Consider the following 27,139-nt stretch of genomic DNA (forward strand, 5'->3'; position numbering starts at 1 on the left):
TTAATGAAACCGTGCTGCGTCTGCTCTATCAAGCAATTCCCTTCAAGATGCCTCGCAATTTCCTCCTTAATGACGGATTCTAACATTTTACCTACCACAGACGTTAAACTAACCGGCCTATAATTCCCTGCCTTTTGCCTGGCACCCTTCTTAAACAACGGCGTAACATTAGCCGTTTTCCAATCCTCCGGCACTTCCCCGGAATCCAGCGACATCTGGAAAATAACCACCAATGCATCCACTATAACCTCCTCCATTTCTTTCAGAACCCTCGGATGCATTCCATCCAGTCCTGGGGACTTGTCCACAATCAGCCCCTCCAGTCTGTCGAGCACCGCCTGTCTAGTAACAGTAATGTCATTAAGACCCTCCAGTCCTACCACCTTTCCATCGCTAACACACTGTACCGCCATGCCACATGATGTAAAGGAGCCTGTTCCAGATGTTGGAGAGGTGTGAGAAAATTAGGAAAATAGACAGATTATAGAATGTGTGTTCTGGATACAGACTGAAACCTTTGTTTCAGTCAGAGAATGGCAAATGTGGTATGTAGAAGATCTCGTTTGGAGGACAAAGCAGTTGAAGGGGACAAAAGACTGAAAAAGGGAGTATGATTTCCGTACATCAAGAAGGGATAACCAACAGAGATTGTGTAGTGGAGGAGTCATAAAATATAGCACAGGATATATTAGAGTTTTGAACAAGTTCAAAATCATATTGGGCAAAAGATCATGAGGGCAGTTAAGAGGACAATGGTGAAATTAAAGACATATAAAACAGGAGGTTTTTTTGATTTTATTCGATTTGATTTATTATTGTCACATGTTTTAACATACAGTGAAAAGTATTGTTTCTTGCACGCTATACAGGTGAAGCGTATCGTTCATAGAGAAGGAAATGAGAGTGCAGAATGTAGTGTCACAATCATTGTTAGGGTGTAGAGAAAGATCAATTTAACGCAACGTAGGTTCATTCAGAAGTTTGACAGCAGCCGGGAAGAACCTGTTCTTGAGTCAGTAGATATGTAACTTCAGACTTTTGTACCTTTTCCCCGACAGAAGAAGGTAGAAGAGAGTACGTCCGGGGTGCGTGGTGTCCTTAATTACGTTGGCTGCTTTTATGAGACAGCGGGAAGTGTAGACAGAGTCAATGGATGGGAGCTGGTTTGCACGATGGATTGGGCTACATTCACGACCTCTTGTAGTTTCTTGTGGTCTTGGGCAGAGCAGGAGTCATACCAAGCTGTGATACAACCAGAAAGAATGCTTTCTATGGTGCATCTGTAAAAGTTGGTGAGAGTTGTGGCTGACATGCCAAATTTCCTTCGTCTTCTGAGAAAGTAGAGGCATTAGTGGGCTTTCTTAGTTATAGTGTTGGCATGGGGGACCTAAAAACTTGAAGCTTTCAACCATTTCTTCTTTGTCCCAATTGATGTAGACAGGGGCATGTTCTCCACAACATTTCCTGAAGTCGATGACAATCTCCTTCATTTTGTTGACATTGAGGGAGAGATTATTGTTGTCACACCAGTTCACTAGATTTTGATTTAAAGGATGAGTTTCAACATCAGTGGAGGTGATGTAATGGCTAAAGAATTTTTTTTAAAGGATGAGTTTCAACAGCAGTGGAGGTGATGTAATGGCTAAAGAATTGCCTTAAAGGTGGGCTAAAAATTGTGTTGGTATGAGACCAAATACTAGGGAAGCAAAAACTAGCCTTGATTAAATAATATTTATGGGCTGTGGGCCAAGTGCTGGCAGATGGGATTACATAGGAGTTCAGGTGTTTCTAATGTGTCAGTGTGGACTCGATGGGTCGAAGGGACTCTGCTGTATAATTCTAACAGAGATTTGTACAAACAACATTCTTTTCTATGGAAAGAAAGATAATGGAAAATATAGGTTCTGAGTGCTGATTGTGTAACTATTAACTGCATTTATTAATGACTTAAATGATGGGATAGAGTTCACAAATCTGAACTTTTATATTGATTTATGGGACATAGACATCACTGATTGGTAACATTTATTGCCCATTTCTAGTTGCCCTTGAGAGTCAACCACATTGCTGTGGATCTGGGGTCATATGTAGTCCAGACCAGGTAAAAACAGCAGATTTCGTTCCCTAAAGGACATTAGTGAACCAAATGGGGTTTTTCCAACAATCGACAATGGTTTCATGGTCATCAGTAGGTTCTTAAATTCCAGATAGTTTTCATTGAATTCAAATTCCACCATTTGCCATGGTGAGATTTGGATCTGGATCCCCAGAACATTAGCTGAGTTTATGGATCAGTTGTCCAAGATAATACCACTAGGTCATTGCCTCCCCCACCTTTTGCTGCCACAAACATAAGCAGCACTGGATGCCTTTCTGATGGAAGCATAAGGCAATCAAGAGATATTGACAGATTAATGGATGGAGCAAAACTCTAGCCATTAGATTTTAATGTGGGCGAATGTCGGTTTGATGGCTCCTTTAGGAATCTGCTGCCGAATGCTGCAAAAAGAAGCATTAACAGTTGATACCTTGGTGTGATTTATTCAGTACCATTTGGTCCCACTTGTACACCGTGGTGATGTGCACAGAATGTCACATGCGCACATGGTGCCCCGCTGGTTGAGTGACAGGTGCCGCCGCCGCCGCATGCGCAGTGAAGGCTGCCATGAGCCGCGGAGGGGCTGGACATGGTGAGTGAGTAAGTGACCGGAACTGGACCGAGCCGGCGTTTAAAGAAAGTAAGATCTCCCACCGATCGACGGAAAATTAAAAAAAAATACACCGAGACCTTATTTAGATAGCCGCCGGCTTCAGATTGTTGGCAATGGTGTCGTCAGACTCGGTCGCCGGCCGGCTGGTGGCTTGGAACAGGAGGCGGTTAGAGTCTCGCCCGCCTGGGAACGCGCGAGTGGAGTGGGGTGGGGTGGGGGGGGTGGGGGGGGTGTGGGGGGGGGGGGGGTTGCGCGCGCGCGGTGGCGGGGGGCGGGGGTGATGCGTGCGTGCGCGCGCCAGCCCTTGGCGGTGGCGCGCGCGGGGGCGATTGTTGTTGGGAGCGCGCGTAGGCGGGGGAGACAGTGACCTTGGAGCGAATGTGCGACAACACAGGAGCTCTTGCTCACACTCAAGGTAAGAAGAGCAACAAATTATAAATATGCAGCATCGCCCACTGCATCGCATTGGCCAAGAGAATCCGTGCATGTTGGGTTTCTCATGGTATCAGTCGCGATTTGGGGGTGGTATATTAAATGGGTGGTCGATTTGGAGCAAGTGCATTATTCCCAGCCCCCCTCAACATCTCTGTATCATGCGATGATTAATGTGGTCGATCAGATTTGAAGTAAGCAGTGTGCCTGGCTGTGGAATAGTTCACAGGATCAAATTTTTGAAAAATATATACGTAATGTCTATTTCGAAACGGGTTTCCCTCTGCCAGAGATGTCACGTTCACTTGTTCTTGAGTTCAATTAAATGCAAATGTGTATCAAATAAGGACTGTTCATAGAAATTGAAGACTGAGACAATGAATGCAGTGGGGTGATATGCAACTCATTCGATGACATTGTTTTGGAAGAGGGAAAAAGTCTTTCTTTTTTTGGCTGCATGTTATTTTATTCCTTTTCGTATAAAGACAAGAAAGGGTGGTTCCAATCGGTTTTCTTTTTGCTAAAGAGATAACATTTTCGGTGACGATTTTTATGCTTCAGGTGTTTATTTCAAACAAGCTGAGACTGTACTACTTTAAACCGTTAATCCGATTTTTATGACGGGCTAATGTTTCGATTGGTGGTTTAGCTTTTAAGAGATCAGTCTTCATTCAATTTAGCCCAGGTGAATTCGATCTTTGAGGAAAGAAATCGATTTTTTTTTCAAAACCCGCCTAGTAACGATTAAGGGGATTTTTTTTATTGCTTTGTAAGATAGATGTTCAAGATTATTTTGAAAGTGTGGGAGTTCGCCGGTGAGAGAAAAATCCGGTAGATCTGCAGTATCCCTTTAACATCACGCATTGATATGGATCAAAAATGCATGGTTTAGAGTCATAGAGATATAAGCAAATTTTGTTAAAATTGTAGAGTTTAGTGTACGGGCGATGCTCGTTTTTGCAGCTCAGAATGTTTGACCGTCCCAGAAAAAGGTTTTTCTCTCAAGATGTGTGTTTGTAGGTGCCCTAGGAAATACAACAAAAATAGCATTCATTCAATTGTTTTAGTATGATATATTTTGAAATAATGAAGAATGCACGGTTCAGGAGCAACCCTATTTGTTTAAGATATACGTACAACAGCTAATATTTTGGCATTACCAATTTAAAATAAAAATTGATCACAAGGACATATTTTCATATAGCAGTAGCATTAAAAACAAATAGGTCAGTGCAGTATTAAAACATGCCATCAACTTTCACAAGTAAACTAGCAACAGTGGTACAAATTTACACAGAGGCGTTTTGAGGACATAATATTTAGTATGTTGGTGAGCATTTTTATCTCAATTTATTCCCTTCTCTCAAACCCACAGTCTTCTGGATATAGTGACTCATGCTGCAGCATAGTTTCCCATTCACTGGCAGCCATCCTGGACTTTTTTTCATTCTTCATTGGGAGATTAGACAACATCATTTATATAACACCTTTGTGCTTTTGTAAAGCATCTCTAGATACTTTCCTATATTAATAAGACAAAATGGGAGTTAATGGACGAAGAAGTAACACTGAGTAAAGTGATGTAGCTTGGTTAAAGGATAGTGACTAGGCTGACCATTCACCAAGCAAGACATTGTATTAAGTTTGGTTTTTTTTGTCACTACAGTATACTTTCCTTCAGATGGCTGCTGGTTAACAATCAATTGAGAAACGTTGCAGAGTCCAGGATACCTGAGGTCAAATTTAGCATAGCACTGCCATCCCAGTTGAGTTCAGCTAACTAAATATGGACATTATAGTGTTACAGCTTTTTTAAGTTGAATATTATGCCATGGTACCCATGGAGCATGGGAAAGGACTAAAATGTATTTATTTAAATTTTATAAATTAGTGCAAATTTCGAAAGTATTGACAGAAGTTGAGAATTTATCTGAGACACAGATTTTTTTTTTTAATTTGAAGGTAAAACTTCATTTTAATGTATCTGTTTCTTTACTTGGGTCTCCTTCCAGCACATATCAACCATAGTCAGGAGTCATGTATCACACGTCAGAAGTAGTTACTGTGCAGTCATATCCGTTAGGAAGTGTCCAGAATAATTTGAATTGTAATCTTTTATATAGCTGAAGGGGATTAGAGACTGAATTCTGATCTGTGTTTCGGAAGCAAAAGAATATGTATCACTACATCTTCTAATCTACACATAAAGCCATGCTGACTGTCCCTAATCAACCTTTGCCTTTCTAAATGCCGGTAGATCTTATCTCTCAGAATACCTTCTAACAACTTACTCACTACAGACTTTAGGCTCACCAACTTGTAGTTCCCAAGCTTTCCCATGTAGCCCTTCTTAAACAAAGACACAACATTTGCCACCCTCCAATCTTCAGGCACCTCACCTGTGGCTGTTAATGATTGAAATACCTCTGCTTAGGGTCGTGCAATTTCCTCCCTAGACTCCCACAGCATTCTGGAATACACTTCATGAGGCCCCGGGGATTTATCTACCTTGATGAGCTTTAAGGTTTCCAGCACCTCCTTCTGTATAATATGTATACTCCTGGGCTCATTTGCCTTTGTGGCCTTATTGGGAGAGGTTCCCTTTGGTGAGGAAAACACCTGCTTCCCATGAAATGGGAACAGTCGTGTTGCCCGCGCCGAGAGAACTGGAGTCTGTTGAGGCCCTCCAGGGCAGGCCAAGGGCAAAGGGATTGCCCCTTGGGCAGTGCCAGCCTGGCATCTTGGCACTGCCCACCACAGAGTTCTGCACATGTGCAATAGCTCATTCTGCTGCCTGATCAGGCTGATTGGCAAATTAAGCCCTACCCACTGCCTCTATTAGCTAGAAACATTTTGTCGTGCACCGTGTGCATGAGAACAGGAATAAAAACTCACCCAGAAGATGGATCTATGACTCTGCCATTTTCCTGGTCATTGGACACTTGTAAAATTCTGCCCAAAGAGTTGTCAAGGGGATATAATTAGGTTAAGTGACTGGGTAAGGAATTTGCACTTGGAGTATTATGTGGGAAAATGAAACGATAAATCAATATTTTTCCTCAGTTTTCACAGTGGAGGACACAAGGAGCATCCCAATGGTAAGAGTAATGCAGAGGTAATAGAAAGGGAAGATTTCAGACATTGTTAGGCAGGGTCTCCCCTTTCTAAATCTTTGCTGATTATTGTTAAGTATTTGTTATACATGTACCCTCAATTCCAATATGTTACATATATTTGATAACTTGTAGCTGCTAAAATCAAATTTAGCTTTTTTTTTGAAAAATGCATTTGTTTGCTTCAAGCCTTGTGAAACATCATTCAGTCAGTAATAATTTTTCATTACTAGCTGGTGTCCTGCAAATTGATTCCCTAGTCTCCTTCAGCATCAAAAGCTGAAAACCAGGAGTACTACTTCTAAGTTGACTTTGAAATCCTCTAACACGTGGGGTATGTTACAATTATCAGATGACAGATTATTAATGGTGTACATGCTATTTCCAACCAAAGGTCATTACTATTGTTCTTCACAGAAGAGAAAACATAGATACTGATTCTTTGTTAAAAAGTTGACTGGGGATTAGCTTTGTATAAGGTTCCACAAGAATCTCATACAAAGAGGCGGAGAGGTTTAACTGAAGATCTAGATAGAAATGTTAAATTTACGGAAGGGTTTATCATCTGCAGTGAAATGGATGGAGGGGGCGAGGTTGAGCCATTGGGATGATGTCTGAGAGGATAAAATGAGGTGATAGGAGAGCATCTGAGGGACTGTAAAGCTGGAGACCGTTGCAGAGGAATCTAGATGAGGATTTCAAATTTATGATGTTGAGGGGTGAAAAGGAGCCACTGTAGGTTGATTGAGAGGATGGGAAATCTGGATTTAGCATTGGAGAAAATGTGGATGGCAGAGTTCTGATGAATTTAGAGATTATGTACGTAACTAGTTCAGCATTAGAGTTTGATGGAAAGCAATAACGTAGAAAATGCCCGGAATTTTAAATTAACATGCGAACTTCATATTAAAATAAATTTTCTTTCTGTTTATGCATGCCCTTAGTAAAAGGCTGACTTTAATTATGTTAATTTAGGGTACCTTTGTTTGTCATTGAAGCAATGCTTATTTTTAGGAACAGTTAAATTACATTGATTTTAGTAATTTTAAATTTATGGTATTCTAGTGCAATTTTGGAATCAGAAAATACATACAAATGATGCGTCTGTAAGCAGCCAGACTTGAAGATTGAGCAATAGAGTACTATTAATAGGATAGTAGCATGCTAATGCTGTGATGCTGTTATCAGTCATGGCCAATTTTTGAAGGCATTATGGTGTAAGGAATTATTAAAGGAAATGGCAAGAAAGTTGTATTTCACAAATAGAACATAAAGCATTACAGCACAGTGCAGGCCCTTCGGCCCTTGATGTTGCACTGACCTGTAAATAGCAATCTAAAGCCCATACAACCTACACTATTCCAATATCATCCATATGTTTATCCAATGACCATTTAAATGCCCTTAACATTGGCGAGTCCACTACTGTTTCAGGCAGGGCATTCCACGCCCTTACTACTCTGAGTAAAGAACTACCTCTGACATCTGCCCTATATCTATCACCTCTCAATTTAAAACCATGTCCCCTCATGCCAGTCATCACCATCCGAGGAAAAAGGCTCTCACTGTCCACACTATCTAATCTTCTTATTTTGAATGCTTCTATTAAGTCACCTCTTAACCTTCTCTCGAACAAAAACAGTCTCAAGTCCCTCAGCCTTTCCTCATAAGACCTTCCCACCATACCATAACACTGAAGCAAAGAGTAAGTTTTTGTAGCATTTTTTAAAATCTGTAAGATGTTTATAGTGAGGACAGTTGATAAATATAATTGCTATCAGAGCTATGTTTTTTTTGTAATATTAACTGTTTAAGACACTGTTATTGAATCTAACCTTTGGAGTAATTCAGCATTATATAGTAGATCACTGATACTGGTCACCCTTCTACATGAAGACAAGGTCAGGTTATTTTAGGAAGTCACTTTTTTAAAATACTTCAGATATTAATTAATTAATTAAGAATAAATGTTTGAGTTAGTTAGCCTGTAATAGTACAATGCAGGACAGATCATTCTGCTTGTGATGAGGTGATAATGTTGCAAATATATGCCATAGGTAATGGGCATTGTTGACATGTTAAATCACTAATCCAAAGAGTAGCTTATTATTACAATATTTGCCCCTCCGTATTGACTTTCTCTTGTTGACATAACTGTCTAGCAGAGATGACAAATTGAGTCAGACATTTCCCCATTAGAAGGGAACAGTTTACAAATTAACTCTTTCATTAATCCAAAACTCCAGTTAGGAGGTGACGTTGACAGAGCATTAGAAGCATTTTTTTTGTAGGTTTGCTTTAGAAGCAGCTTGTTTGTTGGTTTGCTTATGAAATTATGCTGTCTAGTGGGAAGAGCTAAGTAAATCAGAAATAACGAGGTAAGATGAAATATAGTTAGGTGGATTCAGGGCTGATGTTGGATAGTAGTGGGAATGAGGACATTGGCTTATTTAAATTTCTTTTTTTTCTAAACCAAGAACTTGAATTTATATTGTGCCTGTCACTAAACTCAAAGTGCTTTGTAACTAATGAAATACTTTAAGTGCTTCATTAGTTACTTGTAATAATGTAGGAAGTGTGGCAGCCAATTTGTGCAGCAACAACTTGAATTTATGTAATATTATGTGTTAGCTTTATGTAGGAAAATATCCCAAGGTGCTGCCCAGGAACTTAATGAGATAAAAATTGACATTGGGCTGAGGAAGGTGATTAAGAGGGTTAACTAAAATTAGAGACTTAAGTTTTAATAATGGCCTTGGGGGAGAAAATGGATGGAGTGGTTTAGGGAGGATCCCACAAACTGCATTTAAATAATTGACCATATCATCCTGTTAGATACATTACTTGAGGAATAAATGTTAATAATGGGAAAACCCTGATTTTCATCAAATTATTTAATGGGATCTTTTTCTTCTGGAAAGATGACAGATTTAGGGTTGAATCTTCTGGTCCTGCTGAAATAAATCTCTCATAGTAGGTTCTCTGGCAGTGTGACTTTGATGGGACTGGAAGATCCTGTTAACAGCCAGTAGCAAGCTGCCTCCATCTCTGGGAACCAGCGAGGGGCCTGGAAAATCCTGGCCTTAGTTTTGTATCCCATCCAATGTAGAGCATCTCTGGCGTGGTGCTGTCTCAGGCTGAAGGTTCATCTCAGATTATGTGCAGAAACCTTTGGAGTGGAGAATCAATCCATGACATTCCAACTCAGAACTTAGCCAAAACTTTCACCTGAACGCCGTTCAAGGCTTGAATTTGATGCTTAAATATACCTTAATGTATTTTGATGGTTTTTATATGTTGTGAGGACCTTGTATTTAAAGTATGGTAAAGTGTCAAAATATCAGAAATACGACTGGATTAATTTATGAAGCAAACCAACATTTTATTTTTCATAGGTACTGTAGGAATAATACTTTCTGAATGAAAACATGGATGCAGTGGTCCACCTCATTAATGATTCTTTGGAATTCTATCGATGGAGCCTCACCATTGCAGGTACTTATTTATATTCTGTTTGGAATAGTGCAGCAGTAATAGTAGACTTTGTGTATTCTGTACACCTCTTCACGTAGAGTGTGGGTGTGTTCATAGTATTCAATGTGTGTTTTTCTAACTTCTCTGTTAGGCCGAGGCAATGTTACCTGACTTGGATAGAAAAGAGGCTTTGTTGCAATGTAATCATCTTCCAAACAGTTAAAGTGCCAAAAATCTCACTCTGGGTATGGACCAAAATTCTAATGTGCAGACATCTGCATATGGCATGCCACAAGTGAAAAAAATAGCATTCTTAAATATCTCAAAACACTCCCTGGAAGTGATGGCTAGACAATTAATCCAGAAATTCTGTTAATGTTCTGGGGACCTGGGTTCGAATCCTGCCACGGCAGATGTGGATATTTCAGTAAAATTCAAATTTAAAAAATCTGGAATTAAAAGTCTACTGATGACCATGAAACCATTGTCTATTATTGAAAAAACTTATCTGGTTCACTAATGTCCTTTAGGGAAGGAAATCTGCTATCCTTACCTGGTCTGGCCTACATGTAACTCCACAGCCACACCAATGTAGTTAACTCTCAACTGTCCTATGAAATGGCCTAGCAAGACACTCAGTTGTATTAATTACTACAAAGTCTCAACAAAGAAATGAAACTGGACTGACCACTTGGCTTCGACCTAGGCACCGGAAAAGACAACAGCAAAACAAACAACCCTGTTAACCCTGCAAAGTCCGCCTTACTAACATCTGGAGACTAGTGCCAAAGAGCTGTCTCACAGACAAGTCAAACAACAGCCTGACATAGTTATTCTCACAAATTCTTACCTTACAGATAAACACCCTGGACACCACCATTAACATTCCTGGATATGTCCTGTCCCACTGGCAGGACAGATCCAGCAGAAGTGGTGGCACAGTGATGTGCAGTTTGGAGGGAGTTGCCCTGGGAGTCCACATTGCTTCAGGTTAAACAGGGAAAGGAAACCTCTTACTGGTCACAATGTACAGTTGCCATTGGCTGATGAATCCTCCAAGTTGCACAACACTTGGAGGATGCACTTAGATTGGCAAGAGTGCAAAATGTACCCTAGGTAGAGGATTTCAATGTCCACCACCAAGAGTGGCTCAGAAGCAGAAGTACTGATCGAGTCTGAAAAGATATAACTACTAAGACTGGATCTGAAGTAGGTGGTGAAGGAACCAACAAGAGGGAAAAACATACTTGGCCTCCACCTTACCAATCTGCTGGCTGTAGGTGCATTTGTCCATGACGATATCAATAAGAGTGACCACCGTACAGTCTTTGTTTAAACTAAGTCCTGACTTCTCATTGAGAATAACCTCCATTAGGTTTTGTGGCACCTTCACTATGCTAACTGAGACAGATTTCAAACAGATCCAGCAACTCGAGACTGGACATCCGTGAGGCACTGTGGGCTATCAACACCAGCGGAATTATACTCCAGCACAATCTGCAACCTCATGGCCCGACATATCCCGCACTCAGCCATTACCATCAAGCCAGCAAGTCACCAAAGATCCAGCACCTTCCAAATGCATGACCACTTCCATCTAGAAGGACAAGGACAGCAGATGCATGGGAACACCACCACCATCATCCCCTCCCTCCCCACCAAGCCATTCACCATCCGTTCCTTTGCAGTCACTGGTTCAAAATCCTGAAATTCCCTTTCTAACAGCATTGTGGGTCAGCCCACAGCACATGGACTGCAATGATTCAAGAAGGCAGCTCATCACCACCACCTCAAGCGCATCTAGGGATGGGCAATAAATGCTGGCCACTCAGCGATTCCCATGTCCCACAAATGAATCACAAAATAATGAATGATAGTGATGTAAGAGTTGTTACAAAAATTGACTGAAAATCAGTCACAGATTCAAACTGTTCAGGCTTTTGTATGAAGGGAGAAGTAGAACGTTTTGGATTGGATGCCAGAATGTGGGATGGAGATGGCTGTAAATCCTGAGGAAGGGGTATTCTCAGAATGCCAGAATTAGGAGAGCAGAAAGTTTGTTGAGGGCCCAGGTTAATGGTTGATGATGGCAGAGGTGAATGGAAAGCAGGCTGAGTACAGGATGGAGTGCAAGAGCTTTAGAGGAGTTGCAGTTTCTGAAGAGCAACACCTCAGAGGTTGGCAACAAAGCAGAGGAATATTTAAGCATTGAGGTAACAAATCATTAGTTAAGCGTTTTAGTGGTATTGGGAATAATTTAGGAGTAGAGACAGATGTTGAGGATATGGAAGTAAGCAATATTAGCTATGCCTTTGTGCAGATTGAAGCTCATTTGTTAGTTAAAGAAGATATCAAAATTGTACGCATTCAGCTCCAGCTTGAAGGAGCAGCCAAAGGAAAAAATAGACTCGAGTTAAGGTGAAGAATTTTTTAATGCGAATGAAATAGGATGGCCTTGGTCTTGATTATTGTTAAATGAAAGAAAGTTTTGGGCAGTTGGACAGCTGAAGTTAAGGAGTCAAAAATTGTACCAGACTAAACTTCAATGTCATTAGCATATATCTGAAAGCTCCCAAGTCTATTAAGCAGGCTGTTTAAGGAAACTGGCTGGAATTTTCTAGCCATTCATGCTGGTGGTACCTTCTGGTCCTGCTGATAGTGCACCCTTGCCATGGGTTTCCCTGCAGCAAGAGGTGAGTTCAATCTTAAACCACTTTGACAGTGGTGGAACAGTGGACACGGAAGAGAAAAGACTAAGAATGTAGCATTGGGGTATATGAGAAATAGTTGTTTGGTTGAGGGAGAAGAAGCCATTGAGTTGTCTTGGCATTGATGAGACAGTGTGAAGTAGAAACTAGGGTAATGCCCCAAAGATGAACCACATGGAATGGATGTTGTCAAGTATGAAGTAATCAAGTATGTTAAATGCTGCAGAGAATCAAAGAGGGTTAAAAGCAAGAGTGCACTGATCACAGTTATATCAAATACCTTTAGAGTTTTTGGCCAGGCTGCCTTAATGCTGTAGGTGGAATGGAAACCAAAAAACATTAATGGGGTTGTATATAGACCTCCAAACTGACATGATGATGTTGGGGATGGCATTAAACAGGAAACTGGAGACGCATGTGATAAAGGAACATCTGTAGTTATGGGTGACTTTAATCTGCATACAGATTGGACAAATCAGATTAGTCACAATACTGTTGGGGAAGAATTCTTGGAGTGTGTATGGGACAGTTTTTGGACCAATAATCAAGAAACCAACTGAAAAACAAGCCATCCTGGACTGGGTATTGTGTAATGAGAGAGGGATAATTGGTAATCTGTGCAAAGCCTCTTGGGGGTGAGTGACCATAGTGTGATAGAATTTTTCCTCAAGATGGAAAGTGACATTGTAGACTCTGAAACTAGGGTCCTGAATCTAAATAAAGGAAAGTACAATGGTATGAGGCATGAGTTGGCAGTGTAGATTGGGGAATTTTCCTTGAAAGGGATAATGGTGGATAGACAATGGCAAATATTCAAAGAGCACATAGGTGAGCCGCATTCTGTTTGGCACAAAAATATAAAGGGATAGGTGGCCAAACGATGGCTTACAAGGGAAATTAGAGACTATTATTTCAAGGAAGACACATACAAATTGGTCTGAAAAAACAGCTGACGTGAGGATTGAGAGCAGTTTATAATTCAACAAAGGAGGACAAAGAGATTGATTATGAAGGGGAAAATTGAGCACGGAAGTAAGCTTATGGGAAACATAAAAACTGTCGTAAAAGTTTTTAGAAAAAAAGATTGGTGAAGACAAATTGGTGAAGACCTCTATAATCAGAAGCAGGGGAATGTATAAGGAAGAAGAGAGAAATGGCTGATCAACTAAGTGTACATTTTGGCCCTGTCTTGTCAAAGGAGGACACAATTAATGTGGAAATGTCAGGAAATACTGGGTTTAGTGAGAGGGAGGAATTGAAGGAAGTAAGTTTTAATAGGGAGATGATGCTGAGGAAATTGATGGAAATAAAGACCGATAAATCTCCAGGACCTGATCATCCCTGCGTTCTTGAGGAAATGGCCCTGGAAATAGTGATGCATTCATTGGTGGTCATCTTCCAAGATTGTATAGAGTCTGGAACAATTCCTACAGATTGAGTGGCTAATGTGACCCCGCTACTTAAAAAGGGAGGTAGAGAGAAAACAGGGAATTATAGACCAGTTAGCCTAATGTCAGTAGTGAGGAAAATGCTAGAGTCAAAAAGATTTAATAGCTAAGCACTTAGAAAACAGTGGGCAGCATGGTGGCACTGCGGTTAGCACTGCTGTCTCAAGGACCAAGGACCCAGGTTTGATTGCTGGCTTGCTTCAATGTCTGTATGGAATCTGCATATTCTCCCTTTGTCTGCATGGGTTTCCTCCAGGTGCTCTGTTTTCATCCCACAGTCCGAAAGACGTACTGGTTAGTTGCATTGGCCATGCTAAATTCTCCCTCGGTGAACCCGAACAGGCACTGGAGTATAGCGACTAGGGGATTTTCACAGTAACTTCATTGCAGTGCACATGCAAGTTCGCTTGTGATGCTAATAAATAAACTTATTTAAAGAAAATCTTTAGAAACTTTTAAAAGGATCAGACAGAGTTAGCATATATTTACATTGGAAAATTAATGGAATCTTATGTTGTGGAGACCATTTGGACTTTTTGAAAGAGTGTGGTCTTACTGGGGACAACCCCAGGGGATTGTGTTCCACACTGTTCCTTGAATTTTTAGAAGAAGTGATTGCTATAGTTGACAGAGGCCAGTGGTGTGATGCAATTTACTTGGATTTTTCAAAGCCCTTTAATTCATTGCCGCACATGCGGTTATTGAACAAGTTACCTGTACTGGGGATTAAAGGTAAACTTTAGCAGCAGATAAATTTGCTTTTCTAGGACCTTTGTGGAAATGGTCATTGTTAATGGGGTAATTATCAAATCCAACACACATGATTTGTGGAGTTCCTCAAGGAAGTGTCTGAAGGCTTCTTTTACTTGTAGCTTATATTAGTAATATTAATAGCCATATTCAGCGTAGTGCAGTTTTGAAATATGCAAATGACATTAACATTTATTTGGAAGTTAAGAAAAATAATCCAGGATCCTCGATTGCACTTCTCCAGGTTGAACTCTCTGCAGTGGTGCAGTGGTCCAAGGAGTGACAGCTTACTTTTAATGTGGCACAGTGTTCAGTTCTTGATTTTGGCCACAATAATCTTAATTCACAGCACCACATCGACGGCCAGTCTTCAGCACATTCAACCATTGGAAAGGGTTTACGTGTGACTGTCACAAGTAATCTGAAGTTTATGAATCATGTGACTCGGGCAGTGTAGCAGGCAGGAAATGTTTTACAAGCGCTGATTGCATCCTTTTTGAGTCATGATGTCAGCATTTATCTTAAACTCTCTAAGCAGCTGGTAAGCCCACATCTGGAGTGTGCAGCCACAGTTTGGAATCCACACTTTCGGGGCAGTATACAGTTTACAGCGAGACTGCAAAGACTGTTACCAGGAAAATGGAATGCATAGGGGAAAACCATATGAGGAGCATTTAAGAATTCTTGGATTACAATCTTTGAAGAGGAGAAGGCTGATTTTTGATTTAATTGGAAGTTTATAAATTGATACATGGCCTTGTAACCTCTAAGCCTGAAAAGATATTTACTCACAATTATAGTATTTTGTGTGGTCATCAGAATAATTGACAAAAATTTGGCTAAAGTCTTGATATTCACAAATTTTGTTTTCACGAAGAATTGTTGGTATTTGGAATGCTTTGTCTGATTTTGTTCTCTGTTGAAAATTTAGTGACTGACTTATTAGAAACAGCATGATTTCTATGTATGTAACATTTGATGTTGTTGTTGATGTTTTTGTTTTTCATACTGTGCATATGTGCTTTTTCCTGTATGGCAGTAAAGGTAAATAAAAATCTACTGAATTTTTCAAGGATGTAACCAGTAGAGTTGATGAGGGACTGCCAGTCGATGTGGTTTATTTGGACTTTGAAAAGGCTTTCACAAGTTCCACGTAAGACATGGGGGTAGTGTATTAAAATTGTTAGAAAACTGGTTGGCAAACAGGAAATAAAAAGTAGGAATGAACATATATTTTTCCAAGTGGCACACAGTGACTAGTGGAGTACTGCGAGGATCACTGCTGGGACCCCAGCTATTTATAATATTTATTAATGATTTAGATGAGGGAGTTAAACATAATGTCTTCAGATTTGCAGATGAAACAAAGCTGTATGGGAGGGTGAGCTGTGAGGAGGATGTTGAGATCCTTCAGTTTGAGTTGGACAAGTTGAGTGAGTGGGCAAATGAATGGCAGATGCAGTATAATGTGGGTAAATGTGAGGTTTCATAGCAAAAAGAGGAGCGCAAATTGTTTTCTGAATGGCTATAGATTGAAGGATGGGAATTTGCAACAAGACCTGGCTGTCCTTGTACACCGGTCACTGAAACTAAGCATGTAGGTGTAGCAGGCTTTGAAGAAGGCAAATGGTGTGTTGGCCTTCATAGCGAGATGATTCGAGTAGAGGAGCAGGGGTGTCTTGCTGCAATTATACAGGACCTTGGTAAGACCACACCTAGAATATTGTGTGCAGTTTTGGTCTCCTTATCTGAGGAAGGATGCTGTTGCTGTGGAGGAAGTGCAGCGAAGGTTTACCAAAAGAGAAAATGCTGTAAAATCTCAGCAGTTCTGGCAGCATCTGTAAGGAGAGAAAAGAGTTGATGTTTCGAGTCCAGATGACCCTTTGTCAAAGGTTTACCAGACTAATTCCTGGGATGGTGGGATTGACATATGAGGAAAGATCGTATCACTGGAATTTAGAAGAGTGAAGGGGGGGATCTCATAGACACCTATAAAATTCTAACAGAACTAGAAGGGTAGATGCTTGAAGGATGTTTCCAGTGGTGGGGGAGTACAAAACCAGAGGTCACAGTTTCAGGATATGGGGTAAACTAATATCAGTATGACATGAGGAGAAATCTCTTCACCCAGAAAGTAGTGGGCTGTGGAAAGAACAAGTTTCTGAGTTGGATCATTAGCCAAGATCACAATGAATGATGAAGCAGGCTCAATGAGCCAAATGGCCTACACCTTCTCCTATTTTCTAAGTTTCTGAATTGAACAAATTTGGAAGTGATGGACAGGGTGCCCCCCAACTTTAGCCCCTTAAGTTTAAGTTAAAGTTAAGTTAAAGTTTATTTATTCGTTATAAGTAAGGCTTACATTAACACAACAATGAAGTTACTGTGAAATTCCTCTAGTCACCACACTCTGGCGTCTGTTCGGGTCAATGCACCTAACCAGCACGTCTTTCAGACTGTAGGAGGAAACCAAGCACCTGGAGGAAACCCACGCAGACACTGGGAGAACATGCAAACTCCACACAGACAATAACCCAAGCCAGGAGTCCGAGCCCAGGTCCCTGGCACTGTGAGGCAGCAATGCTAACCACTGTGCCACCGTGCCGCCCGTTTGAAATTGTTCAGATTATGATGTATTCAAGGAGTTGAGAACATGGATGTAAGAGAGTGCTTACAGTGTATGGAGGGATCTAGAGTAGAGGATGATGACCATCCTATTAAAGAGATATAAAAGAAGTAATTGAATGATACAGACTTTGCTAGAGGGCGTAGGTGATAGCCCACACAGGGATGAGAATTTTGATAATGGCTGGATGGAAATCTGTAAAATGGTATGGGGTCAGTGCTGAGAGATGAGTTAGAAGGTTTTAAAGACAGCTGAGGGGATGAATTTGATCTTGGAGACTTGGAAATGATATCCTCACTCTGTTGAAAGTCAAGCTGGAACAGATGGCTCAGTGAAAGGACATTCTGAGGTGAGAATGTCAGGACATTTAATGCTCTATAGGGTATTTAGTTTGGAAAAAGAAGTTCAGAATTGCTTTAGCTAATCAGCTAGATCGGACAGTGAACATTCAGAATGTTCAACACCATTTGTGACTCCTCAGATACTGAAGCAATCTGTGTTTACATGCAGCAAGACATGGACAACATTCAGGCATGGGCTGATGAGTGACAAGTAAATTTATGCCAAACAAATGCTAGGTAATGACTATATCCAGCAAGAGAGAATACAACCATCTCCTTCACATTAAGTTGCATTATCATCGCCAAATTTCTCACCACTAATATTCTAAGGGTTACCATTGACCCAAAGCTGAACTGGACAAACCAAGTACTGTGGTTGCAAGACTCAGGCTGAGGAGAGTAAAACACTTCCAGTCCCACGAAAGCCTGTCCAAACACGACACAAGTCAGGAGTATGATAGAATGCTCTCAACTTGCCTGAATGAGTGCAGCTCTACCAACGTTCAAGCTTGATATTATCCAGGATTAAGTATCCTGCTTGACTGGCACCTTATCCACCACCTTAAATATTCATTTCCTCCATCATTGAAGCACAATGGCAGCAATGTGTATCATCTTCACAATGCACTGCAGCAACTCGGCAAGCTTCCTTCGACACCATCTTGCAAACCACTGACCTCTCCCAAGTATCAGGGCAAGGGCAGCAGATGCATAGGAACACCACTAGCTGCAAACTCCCCTCTTAGCCACACACATTCTTACTTGGGATTATCACTGTTCTTTTATTGTCGCTAGGTCAAAATCCTGGACTCCCTAACTGCTCCATGGATGTACACCACGAGGACAGCCGCAGTTCAAGAGTGTATGGGCAGCACAGTGGTTAGCACTACTGCTTCACAGCTCCAGGGACAAAAGAACAAAAAACAAAGAAAATTACAGCAGAGGAACAGGCCCTTCAGCCCTCCAAACCTGCACCGACCATGCTGCCCCACTTAACTAAAACCCTCTACACTTCCGTGGACCATATCCCTCTATTCCTATGCTATTCATGTATTTGTCAAGGTGCCCCTTAAAAGTCACTACTGTAGCTACTTCCACTACCTCCCTTGGCAGCGAGTTCCAGGAACCCACCATCTGTGTAAAAAAAATTCTGCCTCGTACATCTCCTTTAAATCTTGCCCCTCACATCTGAAACCAACGTCCCCTAGTAATTGATTCTCCCACCCTGGGAAAAAGCTTCTGACTATCCATTCTGTCCACGCCCCTTATAATCTTGTAGACTTCTATCAGGTCACCCCTCAACCTCCGTTGTTCCAGTGAGAACAAACCAAGTTTCTCCAATCTCTCCTGATAGCTAATGCCCTTCATACCAGGCAACATCTTGGTAAATCACCTGGGTTCAATTCCCAGCTTGGGTCACTGTCTGTGTAGAGTTTGCACATTCCCATCATGTCTGTGTAGTTTTGTTCAGGTGCTCCGGTTTCCTCTCTCAGTCCAAAGATGTGTGGGTTAGGTTGATTGACCATGCTAAAAATTGCCCCTTAGAGTCCTGAGATGCATAGGTTAGAGGGATTAGCGGGTAAATATGTAGGGATATGGGGCTGGGGTCTAGATGGGATTGTGGTCGATGCAGACTCCATGGGCCAAATAGCCTCTTTTCTAATGTGGCTCATCAGCATCTTCTCGGGGGCAATTATGGATGGCAATAAATGCTGGCTTGCCAGCAACACCTGTATCCTGTGAAAGGATAAAAAGATTTGGCCACTAACAATAAGCTCTTTCAGTGTCTCTGAGATCTTCACACCTCTTTCCAGGTATTTGACCTTTTTAGCCAGCTTACGCATTGCCTCCAAGAGCTCCTGTCTCCTTTTCAGACCAGAGTGATAGCTTCTCCTTGCCTTTTTTTTTGTCTCTGCCTGCTTTCTCTTTGTCTGCAACTGGTCTTTCACCATCCTTGTAGCTCTCCTTGGTGTCTGCCAGCTACATGATTTATTTTCTTCCTGTTGATATTGCTTCTAGGTCAGTCGTCGGCAGGTCACATGGACCAGTATTTATTATTATCTGAGAAAATTGCAATTTGTCCTATTACAATTGATACAAACTCTTAAAAGTCCTTTTCAAACAATGCAGTTTCCATAAACTTTTTAAAGAAATTAAAATATTCCTTTCTGTTCAGCTTCTGCATCAAAAGTTATCACAGTGTGCACCCTGTCCAAAAGTGAGGTAATTCAAGCCCAATTGGGCCGCAACTTCTAAGCTTCCCAGTGTTGGATTGGGGCAGGTATCCCCAGATGTGTTGGGGGGCCCAGCTCTGAACTCCACAGGCAAGGGTTTGCTTGACATATGCCCAGAATTGCAAACTTTCTCTGGGCAGCTGCCATGTGCTGGGAATAAAATCGCAAACTTTGCATGGTTCCAAAAGGGTTATGCCAATAGTTACTTAGAAAATGTTAGAAGAATTAAACCTCTCTTAACTTTAGGCAAGTTTTGTGAAGACCCAGACCTACCCACACCAATGATCATCCCGCCCCCTATAGAACTCCATTCTCACCTCCACCTCTTCCTTTGCCTGTGGGCTAATGACCCCTCCCATTCCCGAGGCACAAAACACCCCTCCACCACCTCACCCGCCACCTAACTGAGCTCTTCCCCTACCCTTGTAGGCCCAATTTTTCATGACATCACCTGGTCTCACCCTCCTATCTGACAAGCTCCTCAGACCTTGTGTCCCCCCACACCCCGAACTCCCCCCACAATCCCAAGTCTAATCACTAGCTTAGACAGAGCAGCAGCTAGTCTGTGAAAGAGGATGTGTTTTCTTCTCCACTTTGGCAGAGTTGGACTTCAATGCTGGGCCTCAAGGACAGCTGCGCTGCCTGGATCTCACCCGGCCTGAGTCAGGCGAGACAAGCATGGAAAAAATTTAGAATAAGTAATTGAGCACAGAGTAGCAATCCAAAACTGATTGTCACTGAGAAAATTACAACCCTCTTTTTGCTTTTAATGCCATTTTTTATTTTCTTGAGTAGCTTGAAAATCAAATGATTCCTAAAAGTTTAGGGAGTTATTTTAAATGATTCAGTTAGTCTTGTGCTTGATTAAAGTTGGTAGCTTTTTATGGTTTACTGATGGTTCATTTGTAGTTTTCCTACTTTGGATTGATTGGTTAACAGTTATTTTGTTGTGATTTTTTTCAAAATTTTGTTTTGAGTACTTTGCGCACATATAAGCTCTTTGTCCCATTTTCTGTACACACGTTTCACTTTGTGCTCACACTCTCTTTACATACTCGCACCCCTGCCCCCTCTGTCCCAAACATGGAATTTGGTACTGTTGTTGGTTCCCCCTACTTTCCTGAAGTTCATGGTGATCTTCTACAGCCCATCAGTATTAAACTTTTGAGAAGCAATAGTACTGCCTGGATCAAATTAAGCCAGCATCTGAAGGCCTAGACTTTTTTTAAATTATAGGATCCTTTCTTAGATAAGGAATTGCACGCGATATTTCAGGTGTGGTCTCACCATGGCTCTGTACAGCTGCAGTAATTTATCCTTGCTGTGGTACTCAAGTCTACTTGCCAATATAGCATTCGCCTTCCTAACTGCTTGCAGTTGGTTATGGCAAGGCTCTGTTCTAGGCATTTTGTCAGGGACAGGATACTGTTGATGTTGGATTTCCCTGTCCCCTCTCTTACACCTCCCCTGAGGTCTGTGACATTTCCAATTCTGACATTGAAGTCAGCGAGAAGGATCAGTTTGTCGTCCGTTGGAGTTGGGGCCAACGACTGTTCGAGGCTGAAGTAACGTTCCTCTTTGGATTCATCTGTAGCTTCCATAATTGGTGCATACATGCTGAGAACTATAGCATACTGGTTCTGGGCTAGAGTGAGTAGAAAGGTAATGAGGTTTTTGTTTGAACACCTAATGCTTTAACTGACACTCTCTTTATAATCATTCTTTCAGCTGTCTGGACCCAAAGCTCTACAAATTCCTCTCTGAATCCTCTGCTCATCTACCCCTTGTTTTTTTAGGATGCCCTTCACAACCTAGCCCTTTTATCAGTGCTTAGTCAACTTTCTTTGTAACTCCTTCTGTGGTTCAGTGTTAAATTTTATTTGATACTGCTGCTATAAATCCCCTTTGGATATTTTATAGCATTTAATACTGGTACTCAAAATGACCTGGATGCCCTTGCACACAAATCACAGAAAGTTAACTTGCCAGTCTTGCAGGAATAACTAATAATTAGGAAATCAAATGATAATAGCCTTAAACACAAAGGCATCAGATTATAAAAGAGCTACCACAATTGTATAGGGCCATGATGAGACCACACCTGGAATACCAGTTTTGGTCTCCTTGCCAAAGAAAGGATGTAGTTGCCATAGGAGTGTAATAAAAGGTTACAAGAATGATTCTGGGATGGAGGGTGGGGTTGTTCTTGAAGGACAGATTGAGTAGACTAGGCCTAAATTTCCTGAAGTTTAGAAGATTTGGATGTGATCTTATTAAAATATTTTATTCTTTGGGGGCTTGACATGGTAAATGCTGGGCTATAGGATGGAATTGAACATGTGGACATAATCTCAGAGTAAGTGGTCAATTGCTTAGGACTGGGATGAGGAGAAATTTTTTCATTCAAAAGGTTTTGAATTTTGGAATTTTTAATGCTAGAGGGCTATGGATGCTCAGTCATTGAATATATTCAGGCTGAGAGTGATAGATTTTTGAATATGAAGGGAAATAAAGGATATGAAGTAGTAGGTCAGTCAGCATTTCACTGGTGGAGCAGGCACAAAGAATCAAATTACCCATTTCTCCTATATTTTACATCCTTAAAGACTATGCTATCAATGCAAGCTTTTTGTTTAATTGTGTTTTAATTTAATTTTATCCCTCCAGAATTATAGGGAGTGGGATAGCTTGATCTTGAGTTTGGACATAGCTCGGCACAACATTGAGGGCCGAAGGGCCTGTACTGTGCTGTACTGTTCTATGTTCTATCTGAAAGTCAAACTTTGAAGTTTACGCTTTGGGAATATATTCATAGCAGGTTTTGACATAAATAACCTGACACATTCTGCAGCGGTGTTTAAACTGTCTATCATTGTCATTATTGGGGGAAAAATCAAACTTGTACTTAGTAGTTCTTGGCTTGTATTTACAATTATGAAGGATATGGGAAATTATGCAAAATGAATTGGTTTTATAGTTTCACTCAGCAGTAAATCTGGCAAGTGAATTCCATTAATCATGTAGTCATTCGTTATAGAGTAGTCCAAAGTGTCACATCAGCAAGATCTGAGTACAGTAATTAAATGCCACAACAATTTGCTAACTGTAAAACAACTTAATCTTGGCTTCTAACAAGCCTACTTCTGTTTGTTGATTCACTATGCTGATTAAGAGCCATTGTAGAATTTTGTGAATATTTTATCCAGTTCGAATGTATTTTTTCACATTTTCAACTTTCTAAAGTTACACAATTTGAAAAATATCTCTCATATTAACATGTATAAAAACTAGTCTTAGCTTGTGTTCCTATGATATCTACGTTTATCTCAATATTTAATCTAAGGAACTTGCCAGTGTGAAGTCCTGGGGAATGCTAACTAATTTTTCTTTTCATCCTTTGGAAAACCCCTATGTTCCACTGAATACTTTGGTACTGTGGTGATGAGAGAGGTGTTTAAATTACTTAATTCTCTGCTAATAAAACAAGACTGCTTTTTCTTGGATTATGTTGTACTTTTTAAGTGTGATGCTGATGCATCAACCAGTGTTGTTGGAATGTGTTATAATCTCAGTAGAAACCAGTAACTTTTTTAAAAAAAACTCCGAATTCCCAGTCATTTACTCATAGAATGAAGCCATATGATTCTGTGGCTTAAAACAGAAAAACTTTTACTTCAAAGAAAGCAAACTTTAAATGCCACCTTGGTTATGCTCTAAAATCCAAAGTCAACATTAATTAAGAGACAAATTGTGGCTGATTTAAAAACTGCAAATTGTGTATTTAAATGGCCGACACAAGTAAGACTGATTTTATGAATTGGCTCATATAGGTCATCAAACACAGTCATAAAGTACTTCAAAGCTCTTTCTTCTTTACAAAGAATTTCAGCTCCTGTTCTTCGAAAGTGTAGCCTGATGCGCTCTCAGTTAGGCTACGTTCCTCAACAGTAATGGTGCATTCATGAGATTTGTTTCCAGAGATACAAGTGAACACTGAATAAGCCTGATCATCTTTGTTAGCAACACTACATGTTAGGATTACTTTCAGTCATGTATCCAAATCTGTTTCAAGCCCTGGTAAAAATCTTTTGCATGTATTCATAACCCAAAAGTTACAGTTCTACTGCAAACAGGTACCTCTAGAGGTGAAATGTGATCAACTAGGCTGATTGAAAGGGACTCTTTATCAGTATATAGAAAATGTAGAGATGTTGGGGAATAGTAGATCACAATTTCAACAGTCTGGGAGCAATCCTGCAGGATATTCACTGATATAAGAGTTAGGAGGTGGCAGATGAAACAAATGTTACACTGACAGACTATATGTAGATATTTTCCATGAGATGCTTTGACTAGGCTGGATGTTTCGTCAGGAGTTTCTTAGACCCCCCCTCTCCTCAGCGAAGACTCGATTTCATTAATTCCTCTTCACAGTGCCGGTGTTCCAGAGATGTACCATCTGGCGTACATTGATGCGCAGACATCTGGATCAAGAATTGTTCTTCCTTTATAAGTATAGGTTACCACAGCATGAAACTGTCAGATTCTTCAAAGCCACCCCAGGAGTCAACTGCCACATCAGACAACCTTCAGTGCACACCTATGAAGCATCTTTATATTTTTCTTCTGGAACAGGGGCACCAGCTGGACAGTATGCACATTTAAATTACATTTGTAATTTTTCATTGCTTTCTGAATAGTTTTTATTCATGTATATCCAAGAGAAATGAAACAAGATTGTGGATCTGTCAGTGGTGCTATCTGTAGGTGCAGCATGAAGATAGTTGGAGAAATTCACAGTTCAAAACTGTAAGGGGTATAATGGCCGCTGTGTACTGAGAGATCAATTGGATTGTGTGAAGCTACAGAACTGTGTAAGAGAGAACAACTAAAACTGCTCCAATAATGAAAGCAAATTACTGCAGATGCTGGAATCTGAAACAGAAAATGCTGGAAAAAACTAACATATCTAGTCTGGATGATTCAGAGTTTTCGCTAAAACTGCTTCTATGTTGGTATTCGTTCCAAGACCAGTAGACCAGTAGCTGTGCTATTCCATGACTCCTGGTTTCCTTCTCCCAAAACTAGTTTTATTGACATTATGCTGTTGGAATAATGAAACGAAGTTTAGCAATCCAAACTTAAGAAGTTTTATAGGTGATGAATTTCTGAACTGTGAATTAAATATTACTAATATAATCGCAGTTTGATTTGAAAGCTGAATTATTTGCTATATTTTTAAAATGAAAACACGTTTACAATTGGTTCATTATTTTAACAGACAAACGAGTGGAAAACTGGACTTTGATGCAGTCTCCCCTGCCTACATTGGCAGTAAGCAGCCTTTACCTACTCTTTGTGTGGCTGGGTCCAAAATGGATGAAGAACAGGGAGCCTTTTCAGCTACGATCTCTGCTTATTTTCTACAACTTTGGAATGGTTATACTAAATTTCTACATCTTTAAAGAGGTTAGCCTATCTTAACCATATACTCTGTTGGGGTTGCTTTTGCCATTTCTTCCAGAAGTTTGTTATTTAGATTTGTGAATGTTAAGATTTTAATTGGAGAAAACATTCTGTAATACCTACAGAACACAAAAAACCCATTGGGCCTAATGTCTGTGCCGGTGTTTATATATCACTATCTGCTCCCTTCTTACATCATCCTGCTCTATCAAGATTGTTCTTGCCCTTTCTCCCTCATGCATGTATCTAAATTCCCCTCAAATTCATATATGCTTTAAGCCTCAATCATTTATTGTGGGGCCACGGGGCACAATGGTTAGCACTGCTGCCTCACAGTGCTAGGGACCCGAGTTCAATTCCACCATGGGTTACTGTCTGTGTGGAGTTTGTACATTCTCCCTGTGTCCGCCGGGTGCTCCGGTTTCCTCCCACAGTTCAAAGATGTGCAGGATAGGTTGATTGGCCTTACTAAATTGACCCTGGTGTCAGGGGGATTAGCGGGGTAAATGTGTGAGGTTACAGGAATAGAGTGTGGGTGAGATTGTGGTCGGTGCTGACTCAATGGCCGAATGGCCCCCTTCTGCATTGTAAGGATTCTATTTTATTCTAACCATTCTCTGTCTATTCTATTCTAACCATTCTCTGGCTAAAGAGATTTCTTCTGAAGTCCTATTAGATTTGTTAGTGACTGTCTTAAAGCAATGGCCCCTAATTTTGGGCTTCACCACAAGTGGTAACATTCTCTACATTTACATTAGCGAACCACTTCATAATTTTAAAGACCTCTATCAGGGCACCTTTTAGTCTTCTCTTTGGTAAAAAAGTGAGCAGTAGCCTGTTCAATCTGATGGAATTCAGAGCATACAGCATTTGAATCTCAAGGTGATGAATTGCCAATCTTGGCAGCATTTCCATATGGAGATATTCTGTGAAAGCTGGAAAGACTGAAAGGATAGATTAATTACAAGTTCCTGAGAAATAGATGGGCACTGCAGCAGAATATCTATTCTGTCTGTTTTTCCTTTGGTATGTAAATGACAGAGGAAAAATCAGTAAGTTATCTCCACAATTTTCTCATTTGTAATTACGTCTTTTCTGCTTGACACCTGATGAAAGTTGGCTCAAGCTATGTTGCAGCAAAACAGATGACCTATTTGGTCATTTACCTCATTATCACTTACCTCAGTGTCCATATTGGCAAGAACATTTCTCGGCATTACAATTGTGACTGCACTTCAGAAGTGCTTTATTGACTGCAGTGAACTTAGCTTTTACAACCTCTGAATATACAAAGTACTTTCCTTCCCATTCTTTCATTCCTCCAACTGTAATTCAGGGCACTATAAGAAGGAATTAAGATGCTGACCAAGCTGATCTTGCCCATCATTTACCTAGAAGATAGCAGATTTTCCTCACATTCAAAAACATAGGCTGCCAGTACAAGCTAAAGAATGATCACCAGCACTAAGTAGCCTCCAAATCCAATGTTTCATGAGTGACTCCTGTTTGCCTAATAATAAATGAGAAAATATATTAGTTCATCTGTAAATTTAGAAGAGAGACTCACATTTCTATAGCATCTTTCACAGTCTCAGGGCATCTTATAGTGCTTTAACAGCCCATGCAGTACTTTTGAACTACAATCATTGTTGTAAAATGGGAAATGCAAAATGATTGCTGACACTAAATTTTGATGATCTAAAGGTATTTCTAGCTAATTACAAGATCTTCTATTTATTTCCTTTATTATATGTTGTTGAAATTTGCATGTGAGAAGCATATATCTAGCAAAAAACAACCTTGTGAAAGAATCACAACCACATTACCATCGATGCT

General features: G+C 40.5%; 1 protein-coding gene across 2 annotated transcripts in view; it reads left to right on the plus strand.

Moving 5' to 3' along the window:
- The first annotated feature begins 2,666 nt into the window (after positions 1 to 2,666).
- The window catches only part of elovl4a (ELOVL fatty acid elongase 4a), a 57,193-nt gene continuing 32,720 nt past the window's right edge, over positions 2,667 to 27,139 (plus strand). Inside the window, exons 1-3 of one of the 2 annotated variants that reach the window (XM_080192798.1) lie at positions 2,667 to 2,738; positions 9,652 to 9,751; positions 25,119 to 25,306. In XM_080192798.1, coding sequence (XP_080048924.1) covers positions 9,685 to 9,751; positions 25,119 to 25,306 — 255 coding nt within the window. In that variant the 5' untranslated portion in view covers positions 2,667 to 2,738; positions 9,652 to 9,684. Of the gene's footprint in view, positions 2,739 to 3,054; positions 3,127 to 9,651; positions 9,752 to 25,118; positions 25,307 to 27,139 lie in introns of those variants that run through there. The other variant, XM_080192797.1, reaches the window with a different exon arrangement.

Source organism: Carcharhinus amblyrhynchos, chromosome 7 (assembly GCF_965287045.1).
Source record: "Carcharhinus amblyrhynchos chromosome 7, sCarAmb.v2.hapA, whole genome shotgun sequence".
NCBI lineage: Eukaryota > Metazoa > Chordata > Chondrichthyes > Carcharhiniformes > Carcharhinidae > Carcharhinus > Carcharhinus amblyrhynchos.